Source organism: Elaeis guineensis, chromosome 1 (assembly GCF_000442705.2).
Source record: "Elaeis guineensis isolate ETL-2024a chromosome 1, EG11, whole genome shotgun sequence".
Lineage (NCBI taxonomy): Eukaryota > Viridiplantae > Streptophyta > Magnoliopsida > Arecales > Arecaceae > Elaeis > Elaeis guineensis.
In genome coordinates, this window is record NC_025993.2 from 147,720,542 (window position 1) to 147,736,709 (window position 16,168).

Consider the following 16,168-nt stretch of genomic DNA (forward strand, 5'->3'; position numbering starts at 1 on the left):
GAGGAGAGCAAGCGGAGGGTTACAAGGTGGAGAAAATTTTTATGCTGTTACTTTAGCTGAAAGAAAATATTCTTGTGGAAAGTGGAGCATGTACAAATATTCATGTTCACATATTTTAGCTGTGTGTCAAAAAATTGCTGTACATTTTAGTGGTTTTGTGGATGATGCATATACAATTACAGCATATATGAATGCTTGGAGCGGTGATTTTAATCCATTACCACATGAAGATTATTGGATGCATATACATATGTTCAAATGTATTCCTGATCATCATTGTTTGAGACCCAAGCAGAAAGGTAGACCAAAGACAACGAGACTATGAAATGAGATAGATGATAGGCAAATAAGAAGTAAGAACCACTGTGGCATTTGTAGGGAACAGGGTCATGACCGCCGTCGCTATCCTAGGATACTTCAACATACTTCAACTTCAAGTAGTGGAAGAAATTAAGGCTTCAAAGATTTATTTTCATCATTATTTTATGTATTTTTGTGAGATTGTATTTGAATTTACGTGTTTAATATCCTGAGATGAACTGAATTTTGTGTTTAAGTTGTATTGTGTGACAATATTGTGTTTAAAAAAATTCTTTTAAAATATATTGTGTCTTATTTTTTAATACATCTGTTATAATATCGTTATTTTAGATTCATTACCGTATTATGGCTTACGATCTGCGGTATCCCAATCCTCGAGATAGTAGTATTCTTACATTGCAGGAGCACCATCGATCACAGACTATTTTAGATGACGGCATAAGCATTACATCCTATTTACTATTTAAAATTTTATTTTAAAAGTCATGTACGTTATCTAGTTATTATATTTTATTGCAGGAGTCCAGACACCTTCGTCTACGACGATCCGATGCTGACTTCTGGAGGACAGAGGACATCCCACATAGAGTGTTAGATTATTTACGATATCTAAAATTTTATGGAGTATATCGGATTGGTCGTATACAGATGGACGTGGGTATAATTACTGCTTTGCTTGAGAGATGGCGTCCAGAGACACACACATTTCATCTTCCATTTGGTGAGGCGACCATTACTTTACAAGATATCAGCATCCTTACTGGACTACCAGTTGATGGCGATCCAGTTACCGAAGTTGATCCCACGCTTACCATTCCAGAGTGGCAGGCTTTGTGCTTGCGATTGCTAGGGTTTGAGCCCGACGCATATTTTTTCGATCATTAACGACTCAGGATATAGTGTTTGGATGATCGTTATCGATATTTTCATATTGCGGATGATGCACCAGAGGAGTTGGTGCAGCAGTATGTTAGAGGTCAGGTACTGTGGTTGTTAGGTGGTGTCCTGTTATCCGATACTTCATCGAATAAGATGAAGTTGATATTTTTGTCATTATTAGAGGATTTAGACTTCGCTCGTCGACTCAGTTGGGGCAGTGCAATACTAGCTTGCTTATGCAGAGCTATGTGTCGGGGTTCTTATGCTGATCAGAGCGAGATTAATGATTATCTTGTATTATTACAGGTATGTGAATTAAAAATTTTTATTTTTAATATTTAATTATATTTTACATTGGGTATATCATCTATTTAATTTTTAAAATTTACAGATTTGGGTATTGGAGCATATGCCAACTATCAGTCCATTACAACGACAGTTGCTCGAGATGCCATCAAAGCAGCAGGATCCTGATGTTCCATTCAGACTAGACGGACCATTGAGATATAGGTATCGAAATATTATTTTTTTATTTCAAATTTACTATTTTAAATTCGATAAAATTTATTTAACATTAATACATTGTGAAACAGATGGAACGTTGCATTCAACATTCATCACATATCGACGAGAGTGACACGGATTTATAGGTGCCAGTTGGATACATTAGTTGATACATATAGACGGATAAATTTTGAATTTTTTACAAATATCATTTTATAGTATTCATAATCTATTAAAATTTTAGCTTACTAATTTTTTTTATTTTTATTATATCAGTTTTTGTGAGAACCATATACAGATGAGATATTGGCTATACTGCCGCAGATGTGTACAGTTGGACACGACATATAGACTGCTAGGGTGCCACTTATTTATTTTGATGTGGTAGAGTGGCATCTTTCCGATCGTATCCTGCGATAGTTTGGTCAGATTCAGGGCATCCCAGAGTAGTTTGATACCAGTCAGGGACTTCATCGTATTGATCGACGAGGAAGAGCTTATATTGACTGGCGTATCAGACATACAGAGTACATAGATATTTGGGATGCACATCGAGATCACATTGTTCATGGTGATCATATTTTGAGAGGCTGTTCATATACCGATGACTACATGGCTTGATTTTTTAGCATTACGGTGTGAGTCATTGGATAGTCTCGGTATGCAGTTCCTGGATACGAGAACGAGAGTTCTACCGTGCGTCTTTTGGTAAGATTATGAAAATTATTTTATATTATTTATGTTATATTTTTATTTTATATTTTACACTATACTGACTGTTTTATTTTTATTTTGTAGATTGATTCTATGTCGGATCTCATGTTGGACGCTCGTCGTGCTTTATCTACGACTGATGAGGATGAACGGATTCGGATACTGCGGGAGATAGAGAGAATAAGTTCCGAAACATTGGTGGCGATTGGTGTTAATCCATATAGGTGTGCGCCTTGGTATGGAGCAGCTCCGGCATCAGATATGAGATATACGCCGTCACCATATGTTTCACATATGCCATCACTGCATATTCCGCAGATGTCATCATTAGATGCTGCACAGATGCCACCGCCTTTTGATCCACAGATGGCAGCGCCTTCTTCTTCCTACATCCCCCAGATGATATCACCGGGTACCAATTGACCACATGAGTATGATACTTTCTTTTCAGGTCCATCCGTGTATCTAGATGAGAGGGTTGAACGGGTCTCTCAGTCCGTAGATGATCCGACAGCATCAGTTATTCCTGAGCAGCATGATCAGCAGATCTCCTCCACTGATATAGGGGAAGAGCCATCACAGCAGGAGCAGCCAGCGAGTACCTTCCTGAGAAGGTCCAAGCGATCACGGGCACCGCGATGTCCTTGTGGGACTTAGTCTTTGTTATATTTGTACTTAGTATTTTTTACATTTTTATTGTACTATTTTTTATATGTTTGATATTTTTATTCTATTTAATAATATTAAATATTAATTTTATTTTATATTATTTAATTTCAAGTGATCGGATATTATGCTTTGTGCATATGGATACACATACTCGAATGTGTCTCAGAACATTAGGGGAGAAAAAGTTATGTTAAAAGGACTATAAAAATTATAACGTAAATAATAATATATCGAATGTTGCTTTTTGAATTGATTTTGATGATTTTGGCTGGCATACTCTGTGAGTCGACCCCATGAGTTGATCCCTTGGCTTCTTTATGATAATTTTTATTTTTTAAATTTATTATTTTTTTGATATTTTTTTTAAAAATTTAATTTTAAATGAAAAAATAAGTTGAAATGATATTTTTTATTTCAATTAAAATTAGATTTTTTTTAATTCAAAATTATTCTTTATATTTTTTTACCGATCCTCTGATGCCGGTAGCCAACGAAAAAGAGGGAGAGAGAGAGGAAGAGGGAGAGAGAGGAGGTAGCTCACCGCCGTGCCGCCGTGCCGTCGGAGAGACGTCGGAGAAGGGAGAAGAGGGAGAAGAGGGAGAAGGGAGAAGGGAGAAGAGGGAGAAGGAGAGAAGAACGGGGAGGAAGGAGAAAACGCCATTTCCTTTGACGTTTTCTCTTTTTTTTTTCTCTTCTCCTTTTTTTTTGATTTTTTAAATTTTTTTCTTAATTTATTTAATTATTTTTTTGTAATTTTTTAATTAATAAATTTAATTAAAATTTATTTATTAAATTTTTTAATGAGGATAGTAATTTGAATGATAATTTTTAATTTAAATTAAAGTTAATTTTTTTTAAATTTATAATTATAATTTCTATTTTATTATCATTTTTTCTCTTTTATTTACTTCTTTTATGATATTTTTTTTAAATTTAATTTAAAATTTTTATAATTTTAAATTTTAATTTTAGTTTTCTTCCATTTTTATCTTTTTGGCATTCTATTACGTATTTTTTTCTTTTATTTAAAATATTTTTTAAACAATCATATTTAAATTAATTTAGTTACTTAAAATGATATTTTTTATTTCAATTATAATTATAATTTTTATTTCTTAAAATTAAAAATTAAAAATTTTGTTTTTCAATTACAATTATAATTTTTATTTTTTTCAATTCTATTTTTTTCCTTTTTTTCTTTTTTTAAGATATTTTTTATTTTTTTACAATATTTTTTTTGAGATAATTTTTTTAAAAAATAATTTGAAATAGATAACGTAATTTGAAATGATATTTTTTATTTTAATTAAGGTTAAAATTCTTATTTTTTTTAAAGTTTAATTTACAAATTTCTTTTTTTCACATTTTTTCCTCATTTTTTTTTCACTTTTTTATGATATTTATTTTTTTATCAAAATTTAATTCAAATTAAAAATTTAATTTTTTTTAATTCAAATTTATAATTATATAATTTTGTTATTTTTTTTCATTTCTTTCTGTTTTTATGAAATTTTTGTAGGCTATTTTTTTATTTCTTTCAAATATTTTTTAAATAAATTAATTTGAATTTGAGAAAGTAATTTGAAATGATATTTTTATTTCAATTAATTTTAAAAATTTTATTTCTTTTAAATTTCAAATTATAATTCTTATTTTTTTCAATTTTTTAAAATTTACTTTTTTAATGGCACTTTTTATTTTTATAATTTTTTATTTTTTTGAACATTTTTTTCAAGAATTTGAAATGATGTTTTTGAATTAAATTTAAAATTTTTATTTTTTTAAATTTAAATTTATAATTCTTATTTCTTTCGCATTTCTTTCTCTTTTTTTTCTTTTTCTATGATATTTTTAATTTTTTAATTTTTTAAGATTTTTGTTTAGACATTTTTTTAAAAAAATTAATTTGAAAAAAAAATCATCTAAAATTATCTTTTTTATTTGAATTACAAATTTAAATTTTTATATTTTAAATTTTATTCAAAATTAAAATTTTAATTTATATATTAATTTAAAATTTTAAAATTTATTTTTTTCTCATTTTTTTTGATTCTTTTTTTGGAGGGAAAAATAGAAAACGTCATTTTGAATGGCGTTTTTAAAAACGCCGTTCAAAATGGTATTTTTAAAAACATCATTCAAAATGATATTTTTAAAAACATCATTTTAAATGATTTTTTTTTTTCGGACGATGCCAACGTGGAAAAAAATGGGTGACGTGGCAGAGAGAAAATGTCATTCAAAATGACATTTTTTTCTTTTGCATTATTTCTGTAAATAAGTTAGATTTTGTATTATTTATGTAAATAATTTTCTTTTTGTATTATTTAAGAAAAAAGCTCGAAAAGCTTCACTATTTCATTAGATAATCCGTTAACATACAACGTCATCGTCGTGGGAAAGGAAAAGGAAAGCTTCTACAATATAAGCTTTGATACATTTTTTTTTCTTTTTTTTGATAAAAATAAGCTTTGATACATATTGAGAGCTGCTTCTACAAGCTTTTCTTGGACTTTTGCTTAATAGAGCAAATGATCGATGGCTCCTTTTCTCACCTGTATATTTGCTGTCATGAAACCATAGTCCAAGCTATGTTGGGTCTAGTCAACAGGTGTGCTGGAACTGTGGTAGCTGTTTGAACGGAGTTGTACGTCTTTGCTTCTTAATTCAAGCTTTCAGCTCCTTTTCTTACCAAAAAACGAAAAAGAAAATGACTGCTTATTATGGTGAAAAAGTCTCATGAAAGTCAGCAATTGTAAGTGAGAAAGACATTAGTAATTTTATTTTGATGTTTAGTAATGATAATTATAAATAATTAAGTTGTACCCTCAAAATTTCCGTTGTAAATGGTTATAGGTGATGGCAGTTATCGGTAGCGGTGAATATCTTAGTTAATAGTGAGCCGTGATATGCAACGAAGAAGATCATCAACGCGGTGAGTAGTGGTCAAGATTATCAGCAATGTGGATGATGATAGAAATTATGATTGATGGGGGATAGAAGTAGGGATCATTGATGAGGGTGGTGGTGGTTAAGATCCATAGGGGTGGAGATTGCTGGTGAACTAGGCCGCTGATGGGTGGTGATGGGAATCTTGAATAATGGTGGGTGATGATGGAGATTAGAGATGGTGGTAGGAAGTGGTGAACATCAATGGTGATGTTGGATGGTGCTGGGGAGTATCAGTGGTGGTGCATAACTCCAGGGATCACTAATAATAATGGCTAGGGGTGTAATGGTGAATAATAGTAGGTGGCATTAGCAGATACATGTAAGTAAATTGACCCCAAAAAAGTTAAAACATATTAAGTATATATATATATATATATATATATATTATATATATATATATATATATATATATATATATATACTAGTAAAAAAAGTTAGAATTGACCCCACTAATTTTATGAATTGACCCCATATTTCATGTAAAATTTTGAAAAAAAAAAGATAAAAAAGATCACATCAAAAGAGTAATTATGGCCTATATTCTCTCTCTTTAATGACTCATATATCCTATCTCTCGCTCCCTCTTCCTCACTCACACCACTTGGACCTCGCTTCCTCTCTCTTCTCTCTCTTTTTTTATTAATTACTTCTATATTTATCTTTTAATACCCCACCCAACCGTATCCATCTACCTTTTATATTTAAACTTCACATTAATTTATTATTTATACCCTAGAAGATCCATGAAGGAGAGAGGGATGGATCTTCAATCTGTTTGCTTGATTTGTGGCATGGTGGAGGAAATAGTTGAGCAAGCACTTTTTCTGTGCCTAAGAGCTTTTCGGGTATACATGGCATCTAGCGAGCATGCATAACTTTACCTCATAGGTCGAGGTTTTGGTCTAAGATTTTTTTGGACATGTTGAGATGGGGTTCCTAGGCCATGTTGATGAGAGCCATTGGTATTAAAGCTACTTATATTGGCTATCAGATTTGACTATCCAGAAACGTCTAGTGTTTGAGACCAGGAGGTGACTGACGAGACTTATTCTGAAGAGAGCTCTATCCTTTACAGCTGAGGTGACTGATTTAACTTTGAGACCTTCTGAGACCTAAGGCCCCCATCTTGCTCATGTAGCATCTTGGCGAGTGTTCATCACTTGGAAGCCCCCTTCTCCATTATATCTTAAGGTCAATTTTTATGAGAGCATCAGGGGAAGGAGTGGAGGTGCCGTCTTTGTGATCCAAGATTTGACATCCAAACTTATTACAACCAGGGGCACCCATCTCCATGAGTCTTTGGTCTATATTGCGAAGCTCCATGCGACATGGGCAAGATCACTTATGTCCGTCGGACCCTCTATGCCAATCACCTGATTATTGAGGGTGACTCGATCATAGTGATTTCATGGATTTAGGGGTGTATGAAGAATGAAGCCGTCCATCCCCTTCTACGGGACATAGCAACTCCTTTTGGCTGTGTGGACCTATCTATTAGGCATATTTTTCAGGAGATAAACTTGGCAGTTGATTAGGTGGCTACGTTTATCGTGAAGCACTTGGGCTTGTCATTATGGACAGATATGAGTAGAATCCCTAGAACTTTGAAGGATGTTTCGTTTTTTGATGCTTTTGGATATATTCATACAAGAATTGTATAAACGATCTACTTTATCAAAAAAAAATGACTACATTAAAAGATAAAAAGAGTAATTATGACATACGTTCTCTCTCTTTAATGACTCACATATCTTACCTCTCTCTCTTATGCCATTTTGATCTCTTTTTCTCTCTTTTTTATTTTTTTTATTCATTACTTCTCTATTTATGTTTTAATACCTCACCCCAATTCTATGGTCCCTATCCATCTATCTCTTATATTTAAACTCCACAGTAATTTATTTTTTATATCCTAATCAATCCAAATGTAATAAAAAATTATATATTCTTTTTATCTCTCTTCTCAATCTGAATTAGGTATGTCTTTTTTAGCTTCTTTTTTTTGTAACACTCTTTTATTTTTTTTTATTTTTTTCACTCATATCAAATACATATTATTAGAATAATTTTTAGTTAGCCATTATAATTTTAATATTTTATAATATCTAAAGTTTCGCTACTATGCTCTTTTATAATATTTTATTATAAAAGATATTTAAGGTACTATGCATTATCTTTTTTATAAATTTTATTATTTTTTAAAAATAATATTTTATTATTATTATTATTTTTCTTCTTTTTTTTTTTCCACAGCTCCTCCACTTCTTTTATTATATTAACCCCATAAAGCAAAATTGTTGAATCTGCCATTGATAGGTTGTAGTGATGGCAAAAGAGAAGAGGGATTTCTTTTTCCCTCCATTCTTCTCTCTTAAGTTATCTTTTTTTTTAATATTTATTTTATAAAACCATTTTTTTAATCTCTTTCTCTCTTTATTCTAAAGGTTAGTGACCAGAAACAATGTTAAAGAAATTAATAGGCTTCAAGATAAGCTTGCTACTTAGCTTAAGATGAGCAGTTTGGGCAAACTTGGTCACTTTCTTGAGTTGGAGGGAGAGAAGGGTGTTGATGACATTTTTCAGTGACAAAGATCATATGCTTCTAGCCTTATGGAGAAGTTAAGCTTGAAAGGAAGCAAGGCTTGTTCTCATCCAATAGGTCCTAATTTTAAGATAAGGTGATGATAAGGCTCTTCAAGATCCATGATTCTTTGGGGCTTTTGTAGGAAGTGTGTTATATCTTAACATTAATAGATCTAGTCTCAAATATATAAATTCTTCTCTTAATCTTGATCTTCTCTACAAGAAAGCTTCAATAGCTCGAACTTGGTAGTTTCACTCTTAAGGGCAATTTAGATTAGAAGAACAAAAATCATATGAGGTGGGTACTATAAAATATCATATGATGCGAGTTTCATAGTTTGCTATATTTTTATTAATCCAATCTTAAATAATAAGTCTAAAAATCAAAGTCTTTTTCTGCTAACGAAGTTATTAGTTCTGTGATTAAATCATTCTTTTTCTTTTTTATTTCTAATATAAACTTTTTTAGCGATACATACTATATAATCATATGACACACATTAAATATATAACCAAGTGATACATATTATAAGCTTTTTTGATACAGATCTAGCAACGACTCAATATATATCTACAACTAAATTGATACATAATTTACTGAACTTAGTATTCATCAATATATAGTATATGCCTAGTTAATACATACCTAGAAAAGTATTTATTCGACATTTCAATACACACCTTTGTATAAAGTAATACATAGTTTTCAGAACATAACACTAATCAGTATATAGTACACGAGCAAATGATCATACACACTAGATGGCTTATTGATACATACCATAAGCTTTTCTAGTATACACTCAACAACAATTCAATATACACTTACAGATCAATTGACACAAAGTTTATAAACTTAATATCCACCATTATATAGTATATAATCAGTTGATATACACTTAGCAAAATATTTATCCGATGTCTTAGTACACATCTTCAAGTAAAACAATACATAGTTTTTATGAACTTTTAGATACAAAGATTTTATAAAAAAAGATGGATTTGAAAAAATAGAAAGAGATTCGAGGATAAACTCATGGATAGGAGAGATAGTGCGTGAGGTTTGAAAGAAAAGAAAAAGACTCAGAAGGAAGACCTCACGGATAGAAAAAATGATTTGCTGAGAAAGATAATGGATGGAGAGACTTGATGAGAAAGAAAGAGAATATTGATTGTCATGAAGGATCTCTCTTAGGCATGCATGTTGTTTTCTTTTTTATTATTTCAATTATGGAATTAACGTACTCCATTAGTAGGAGAAATCTAATCCCTATTTGACTTCTAAATTTTCTTTTTAAGATGCAAAAAAAAAAAAATATGGCACGAAACTAGGCCCACTCTATATAATGGTATATAGTGACTCCCTCGTATGATTTTTGTTCGGACTAGAGGAAGTCTTCCGATTACCTTTTGCAGCTAGCAATGCATAGAAGCCTATTGACTCAAATACTCAATGAGAATTAGATATTGGCGGCGCATGACACCCAAGCTATTTTGGATATGGTGGATTGCCAAGTCTGTCAATGGGCTGGCCCGGCTTGCTCAGTCTCAGGAGCCCAGTAAGAGCAAAAGAAAAGGACTCGGGCTCATTTATAGGACTTCAGGATTCAAAAAACATGAGAGCCCAAATAATTTTTCGGCCAACATTAAACCACAACTTTAGTAAAACATGCAATAAGGGGGTATCATAGGCCCAACCCAATTCAAAATATTACCGAATCGGTCAATGATCTGGAAGCTAAGCTTGGGGCTGAGGGGTTCACATGGCCTGTTGGCCCTCTTGTCATGTATGGATATGGATATCAACAAAGAGAATAGGATATGTTGGGGGGGGGGGGGGGTCCCACTTCGATTATGAGTCAAGAAGAAGTATGATTTATATGGATTGGAATCTTATCTCTCATATGAGATACTTTTTAAAGGACAAAACCGTGAGGCTCCAAATGACTATAAACCTACTGAAGCCCAAAAATGATCCAAGCTAAAGTGGACAATACCTCACGTATGCGGATGCGGAGGCATAAGTCAACCATTTGAACCATTCGACCTCTTGATCCATGATCGTAATATTGGTACCGTCTATAGGAATATCTCCTACCCACACATATTTTCTCTTGACTGGGGGACAATGTTGTGGGAGGAAGGACATCTTTAGTTCCAAATCGATTGTAAGTCAAGAGAAAGTATTGCTTATATAGATTGAAACCTTCTCTCCCACGTGAGGCATTTTTTAAAGGACAAAATCGTGAGGCTCTAAGTGACCATAGGCCCACTGAAATCCAAAAATGATCCAAGCCAAAGTAGACAATACCTCACGTATACGAGCACGGAGGCATAAACCAACCATCCGAGCCATTCGATCTTTTGATCCATGACCGCAATAGGATAAGTATTGAAAATGGAAAGATAAACTCTCCTCTTTCATTTTTAATAAAAAAAAATGGTGTTTTTTGATTGTTTAGATTCCTAAAATTTTATTGAGGCTGCTTTAGCAGTGGAACAAAAATATTCTTTCCGTTTTCTAGCAATCGTGGCTCCATAGCCACTTAATCACATACATGACTTCTTTCTTTGACAAATGTATACGTGATAAATTTTTTAGTAGTTTTCTTTTTTTTCCCGTTCACCATTATTTTTTTATTCTCTTTTTTTTCTGTTGGGACAATGATGATAAAAGTCATCATTGTTTTATTTGACATATATTTGAAATGATAAATAAAACACAGCTTTAGAGTAGGAGACAATAAGACCAACGGAAGAAGCTCAATTGAAACAAGAACCTAGGTCCAAAGGCCCTAAACAGAAGCCCCCCCACCTCACTAATCCATCTAGGAGACAAAAACATCCCAACACATAGAGGGAGACATCTGCATATACACACAGGCTGGGAACAGGAGCCAAATGTTCCCTAGGTGATGCTGTATATACTACACCATGTAGATGATCCAAGGAGACCAAGTCGAAACGAGAGTTCAAAGTCTGCATACAAAGTCTTTTTTCTATTTACTGTGAAGCCTGGGTCATAAAAAGCTTTCTATACCTGTTGGGAATCTCGTGGGCGAGTCACAGTCGTTGATGTCCAGAAGCTAACATATGGGCTTTACGACCTGCTAAATATCCATGTAGATCCTATCCAAAAGATGGATCCCCATGAATAGTGGACTGAAACTCCAGAAATCTAAAATCGATTTTGTACACATTCCGAACTAGATCTGCTTGAACCCTGCAACCCAAAAATCTGAAACTTGTTTTCAGAACTTGTTTTTGAAACCTGTCCTCAAAACTTGTTACAGCAGTGTCTCAATGCTTTGACACTGTTAGAAATTCTTACATCCACTACAAATACTACAGTTAAATGTAATACCTATATCTTGTAAAACGCATAATTAAGACTGTATGACTAAGTTTATTAATACAATAATTTTTTCTAACTCAATTATGTCAAAATAAAAAAAAAGCATCCCAACACAATCAACAGGGTGCAGTACAAAACAGTCTCCCTACAACCCGTTCAATAAAAGTCTAATTTCTAAAGAAATTATGAAACCATTGGGCAGATTTCTTGGGATATCTCTTCAGACCATCTTTGTGATCTACAAAATTAATCCCGAAGTGAACTGTGTAGCCAGCCGCCCACTCAAAATTATCCAACAGCGACCATGCAAAAAAATATCCTCATGATACATCAATTCCATCACTGTTAATAAGAAATAAAACTTTGTTAGTCATTGTACAAAACCAAAACCATGACATAAAAGATTAATCAATTCTTGACCTACTAAAACCTAGAATCAGTAACATTACATGCACACATTTATTGATGGAAATGAAGTCCCTTTGAATATAAAAGATTAAGATATATTTGCAATACTAGCTCAGGGATTATCTATGAACATAACCAAGATATAAACTATATGTGTTGGACAAACTAAAGCCTTCGAACAATAACATTCCATGCACAAGTAAAATCGCGCCTTTCTGATCCGGCCTCCTATTTGCATCTGAGTAAGGTTTTCTCTAACTCGTTTGCATCAAAAAAATAACATTCCGTGCACACATGTTATTGACTGACCTGATGGCTTTTCGAAGGTACGAGAGGTGTTTGAGATGGTAGTTTATTATAATACCATCCATCATGGCTTCATCAAGTGGCGCTGTCTTATTGTTGAACTCACACAAACCTACAAACCAAGAGAAGGAAGCTCAGCACCTGATCAGACAACCAATGTTAAACTACAGCACTGAAACACTGGAAAGCCCTGAGAAACTAGTTGACCATTTTCCGTAATGTGGATAACCGGGTCATTGTATCTTACCTTGACATGGAGCAACAGTTTTCTTATCCCCGGTGGGTAGATATAGAGCCAGTCAGGAGCAGCCTGTGATGCATTTCAAGTCTCCATTAGTTACAGAAAACCAAGGCTATGATTTTGCAAACCAGGTTAGAGTTGTCAAAGGATAGTTCTAAATTTGATTAAGAAAGCACTGGCTTTAGGACCAATTGGGATCCAATTGCGAATGGTCGTCACAGACATTTACATAGTTAATTGAAAGATAGGATTAACATCACATATAGGAACCACTAAAATATGATATTTAAGCTGTACATTTAATTACCTGTTACTTCAAAACGTGCATCGGTACTAAAGTTTATATGAACATTGTTGTGGGGCAGAACGTTGTTCAAGGTTGCCTTCCTAAGGAGGAAGGTGGGTTTGGGATCAAGGATCTGCGCTCCTTTAAGTAGTCACTCTTGGCAAAATGGGGCTAGCGTTTCTATGAGGAGGATTCAGGTTGGTGGAGGAAAATTGTATCTGGTGCTTGTCTCAAAAAAGTTATACTAACTGCTAATTGGAAGCCGAAAAGAATCTAGTCTAGGCTTTGGCGGAATGTGATTAATTCCATGCCACCAGTTTGGAACAGAGTCAGATATAAGGTGGAAGATGGCAAGAATGTAACATTTTGCCATGACAACTGGATTGGCTTTGCTCTCAAAATCCTATTTCCTCATCTTTTCAGTTATTATTGTGGTAAAAAAGGAACTGTGGTTTCCTTCTTCAACTCCAGATGGGGATGTTGGTGCATTCCATCTTCTTCATAGTCTTCGCATGTTTTTAGGAAAAAGCAAATCTTCTGTCAATACTTGCCGAAGTCGATCTGAATTCAAATCAGGATAAAATCATCTAGCAGTTGGAACCCTTGGATAACTTCACTACATCTTCTCTTTACCATTTTCTTGCTGCTAGAGGTGTGAAGTGGCCTTTGGCTAAGCCATTGTGGAAGAGCAGGATTCCATCTAAAGTTAAATGTCTTATGTGGTTGGCCCTTCCAAACAAACTCAATGCTAGGGAGTTCCGACAAGAGAAATTAAGCAGAAATATTGAGGGCTGTTTGCTTTGTGATGGTGCCGCAGAATCCACTGATTACATATTTGTTAACTATCCCTTTACTTCTCATTTTGGTCTTGGATTTAAGACAGGGTAAATGTGCAGTTTGTGCCATCTAATTTGCTTCAACTCTATTCCTCCTGGTCAAAACAGAATTTCAAATTGGTACTTCGTCAACCTGATCTTATGCTGAGAGGAAGGGAACTCAAGGATGTTCCTTAACAAGAGCTCAACTACAGCTTTTGTCTTCAGAAAGATTTTAAGTTTATTCAACCTGTGATCTGCTCTCTATAATCCGAATGACTGGGCTAGTGTTGGAACGTTGGCAAAGCGGCTCTTTAAAGGATGGTCTTTCTATTGCTCTTTAGGTGGGGTTATTTCCTTCTTTTGCTTCAATCTATTACTACTTGACTCCATCTGTATTTTGTTCCTGTGAAACTAGCCTATCGTCCGGGTGATGATTTTTTGATTGTATAAAAACTACTGTTTGGTTCTGTAAATAGCATTCTTTTTCTAATAAATTTGGGTGGCTGCTTTCAGCCTCCCTCATTACCAAAAAAAAAAATAAAAATAACTGGTGGTGTAGTAATTAACCCGTACAAAATCAGAAGATCCTTAACGCTCTTCACACTGCTCTTTGATAAATCTGGGCAAACGATCTTGCGCAAATGCCCTCATGATAAATGGATAATTTCCTCGAGTTAAGGGGTCCATGAACCGATACAAGCCATGAGAAATCCAGCTCTGTAGGCTAGTTTCCTTTGGAGAAATGTTATAGATTAAGTTTTCATTTGAGGTTATTGGGAGGGACCTATGCATGTGTCATGCTTTTATCGAATGGGAACTATGTCTTAGGCTTACCGGTGACTCACCATCCAAGTACAAAATCTAGGACTCGTTGTGCTGCTGCATGGTTGGCCTTGGACCCGGAGTAGGGCACAAACCGGTTGCATTTCAAGGTTATACGCATTCTTCTTCCTCGCTTTTCCAACATGAACTTACATTGTTCAGAAATAGTGAAGGAGATTATTTGTAAATTTCGGGCTGTTATAATTGAAATTTATCAAAGAGCTAACGAATGTTGGATATACAAAATAAGCCCAAAAATATGGCAAGATAGCATTATGTTCCAAATGTAGCTAGGTGAGAATGGATTGGAGCATTACGAGATACTTGTGCCTATGTAGCCCTACAACAGTGGCCCGAGCTAGTTGCAGGTGATGGCAAGCCATGTATGGTTCCTGACCGGTCTCCCCGGTGCTGCACCTCCCCTTCGCCCAAGGAGAACATCGGCTTAGTGCCAAAACCCCCGTGGAATACCCTTGACTACAAAATGTTGCTGGCTAGTTGAATGGGATCCAATGTTTCATCCGATAGCCAACCTCCATGAAGCAAACTTCTGTATAGTCCTGGAAGTCCTTACTATTATCAAAATTAAGAAAGAGGGAAACCTTGCAGCACATAAAATGTTTAAGAGCAGAACAATTAGAAAAAACTAAGAATCAAGAAAATGAAAGCTTTCCTTCGAGGGAGAGCTTGTGATGTCGTTGCAAGGCGAAGTTAGAGAAAAGAGCCTTTTCTCCTTCTCTTAGGACTTTCGCTTCACTGCTTCAATTGAGAGGTTTGGAGTGTTATAATCCCTTTTTCATAGCAGTAATGGGTTTTCCGAATTTGGGAATCCGCAATGGTTTTTTTTTTCTTTTTGCTTTTTGCTGCTCAAATGCTTGATGGTGATATAGCCATTGGAGGCAGTGAATCTTGGACTATCTTGTGGTGATGTGAATCCTTGGTTGCAACAGGGATAAATGATTGTGATGATAGTTGAGGTTTGAGAGGAGAGGTGGGTGGTTGTGATCCCATAGGGCTCCCCTAGGCCTAAAATAATAAATATATCTACAGAAATCGAATTACGACTACATTATCTAAACAAAACTGTGCAAGTCATCTTGTGCGCATTGTTTCTCAGGGCAAGAAGTTAAAAAGAACATAAATTATATAATGTCCTCACATTACTTTATCCAATTTGAAAAATAAATATCACAAGGGTTCACTCGGAAAGGAGGTTTGGAGAGTACGGAGGCAACCTTGGTCGCGTTTGAGCTGGAAGGAAGGGTCCCCCTTTGCTGCTCTTCTTGTCATGTATAAGGCCCCTTCAGGAT

At 34.2% G+C, this 16,168-nt stretch overlaps 1 protein-coding gene across 1 annotated transcript; it reads right to left on the reverse strand.

Annotated features, from left to right (window-relative positions):
• Positions 1-11,751: 11,751 nt before the first annotated feature.
• Positions 11,752-15,472, reverse strand: LOC140850892 (beta-glucosidase 13-like). Its single transcript, XM_073254612.1, has 9 exons — positions 15,354-15,472; positions 13,852-13,966; positions 13,468-13,621; positions 13,240-13,359; positions 13,113-13,156; positions 12,860-13,001; positions 12,750-12,803; positions 12,170-12,296; positions 11,752-11,845 (listed from the first exon to the last, which is right to left on the reverse strand). Exons 1-9 carry the CDS (start codon positions 15,470-15,472, stop codon positions 11,752-11,754), a joined length of 969 nt encoding a protein of 322 aa, XP_073110713.1.
• Positions 15,473-16,168: the final 696 nt, after the last annotated feature.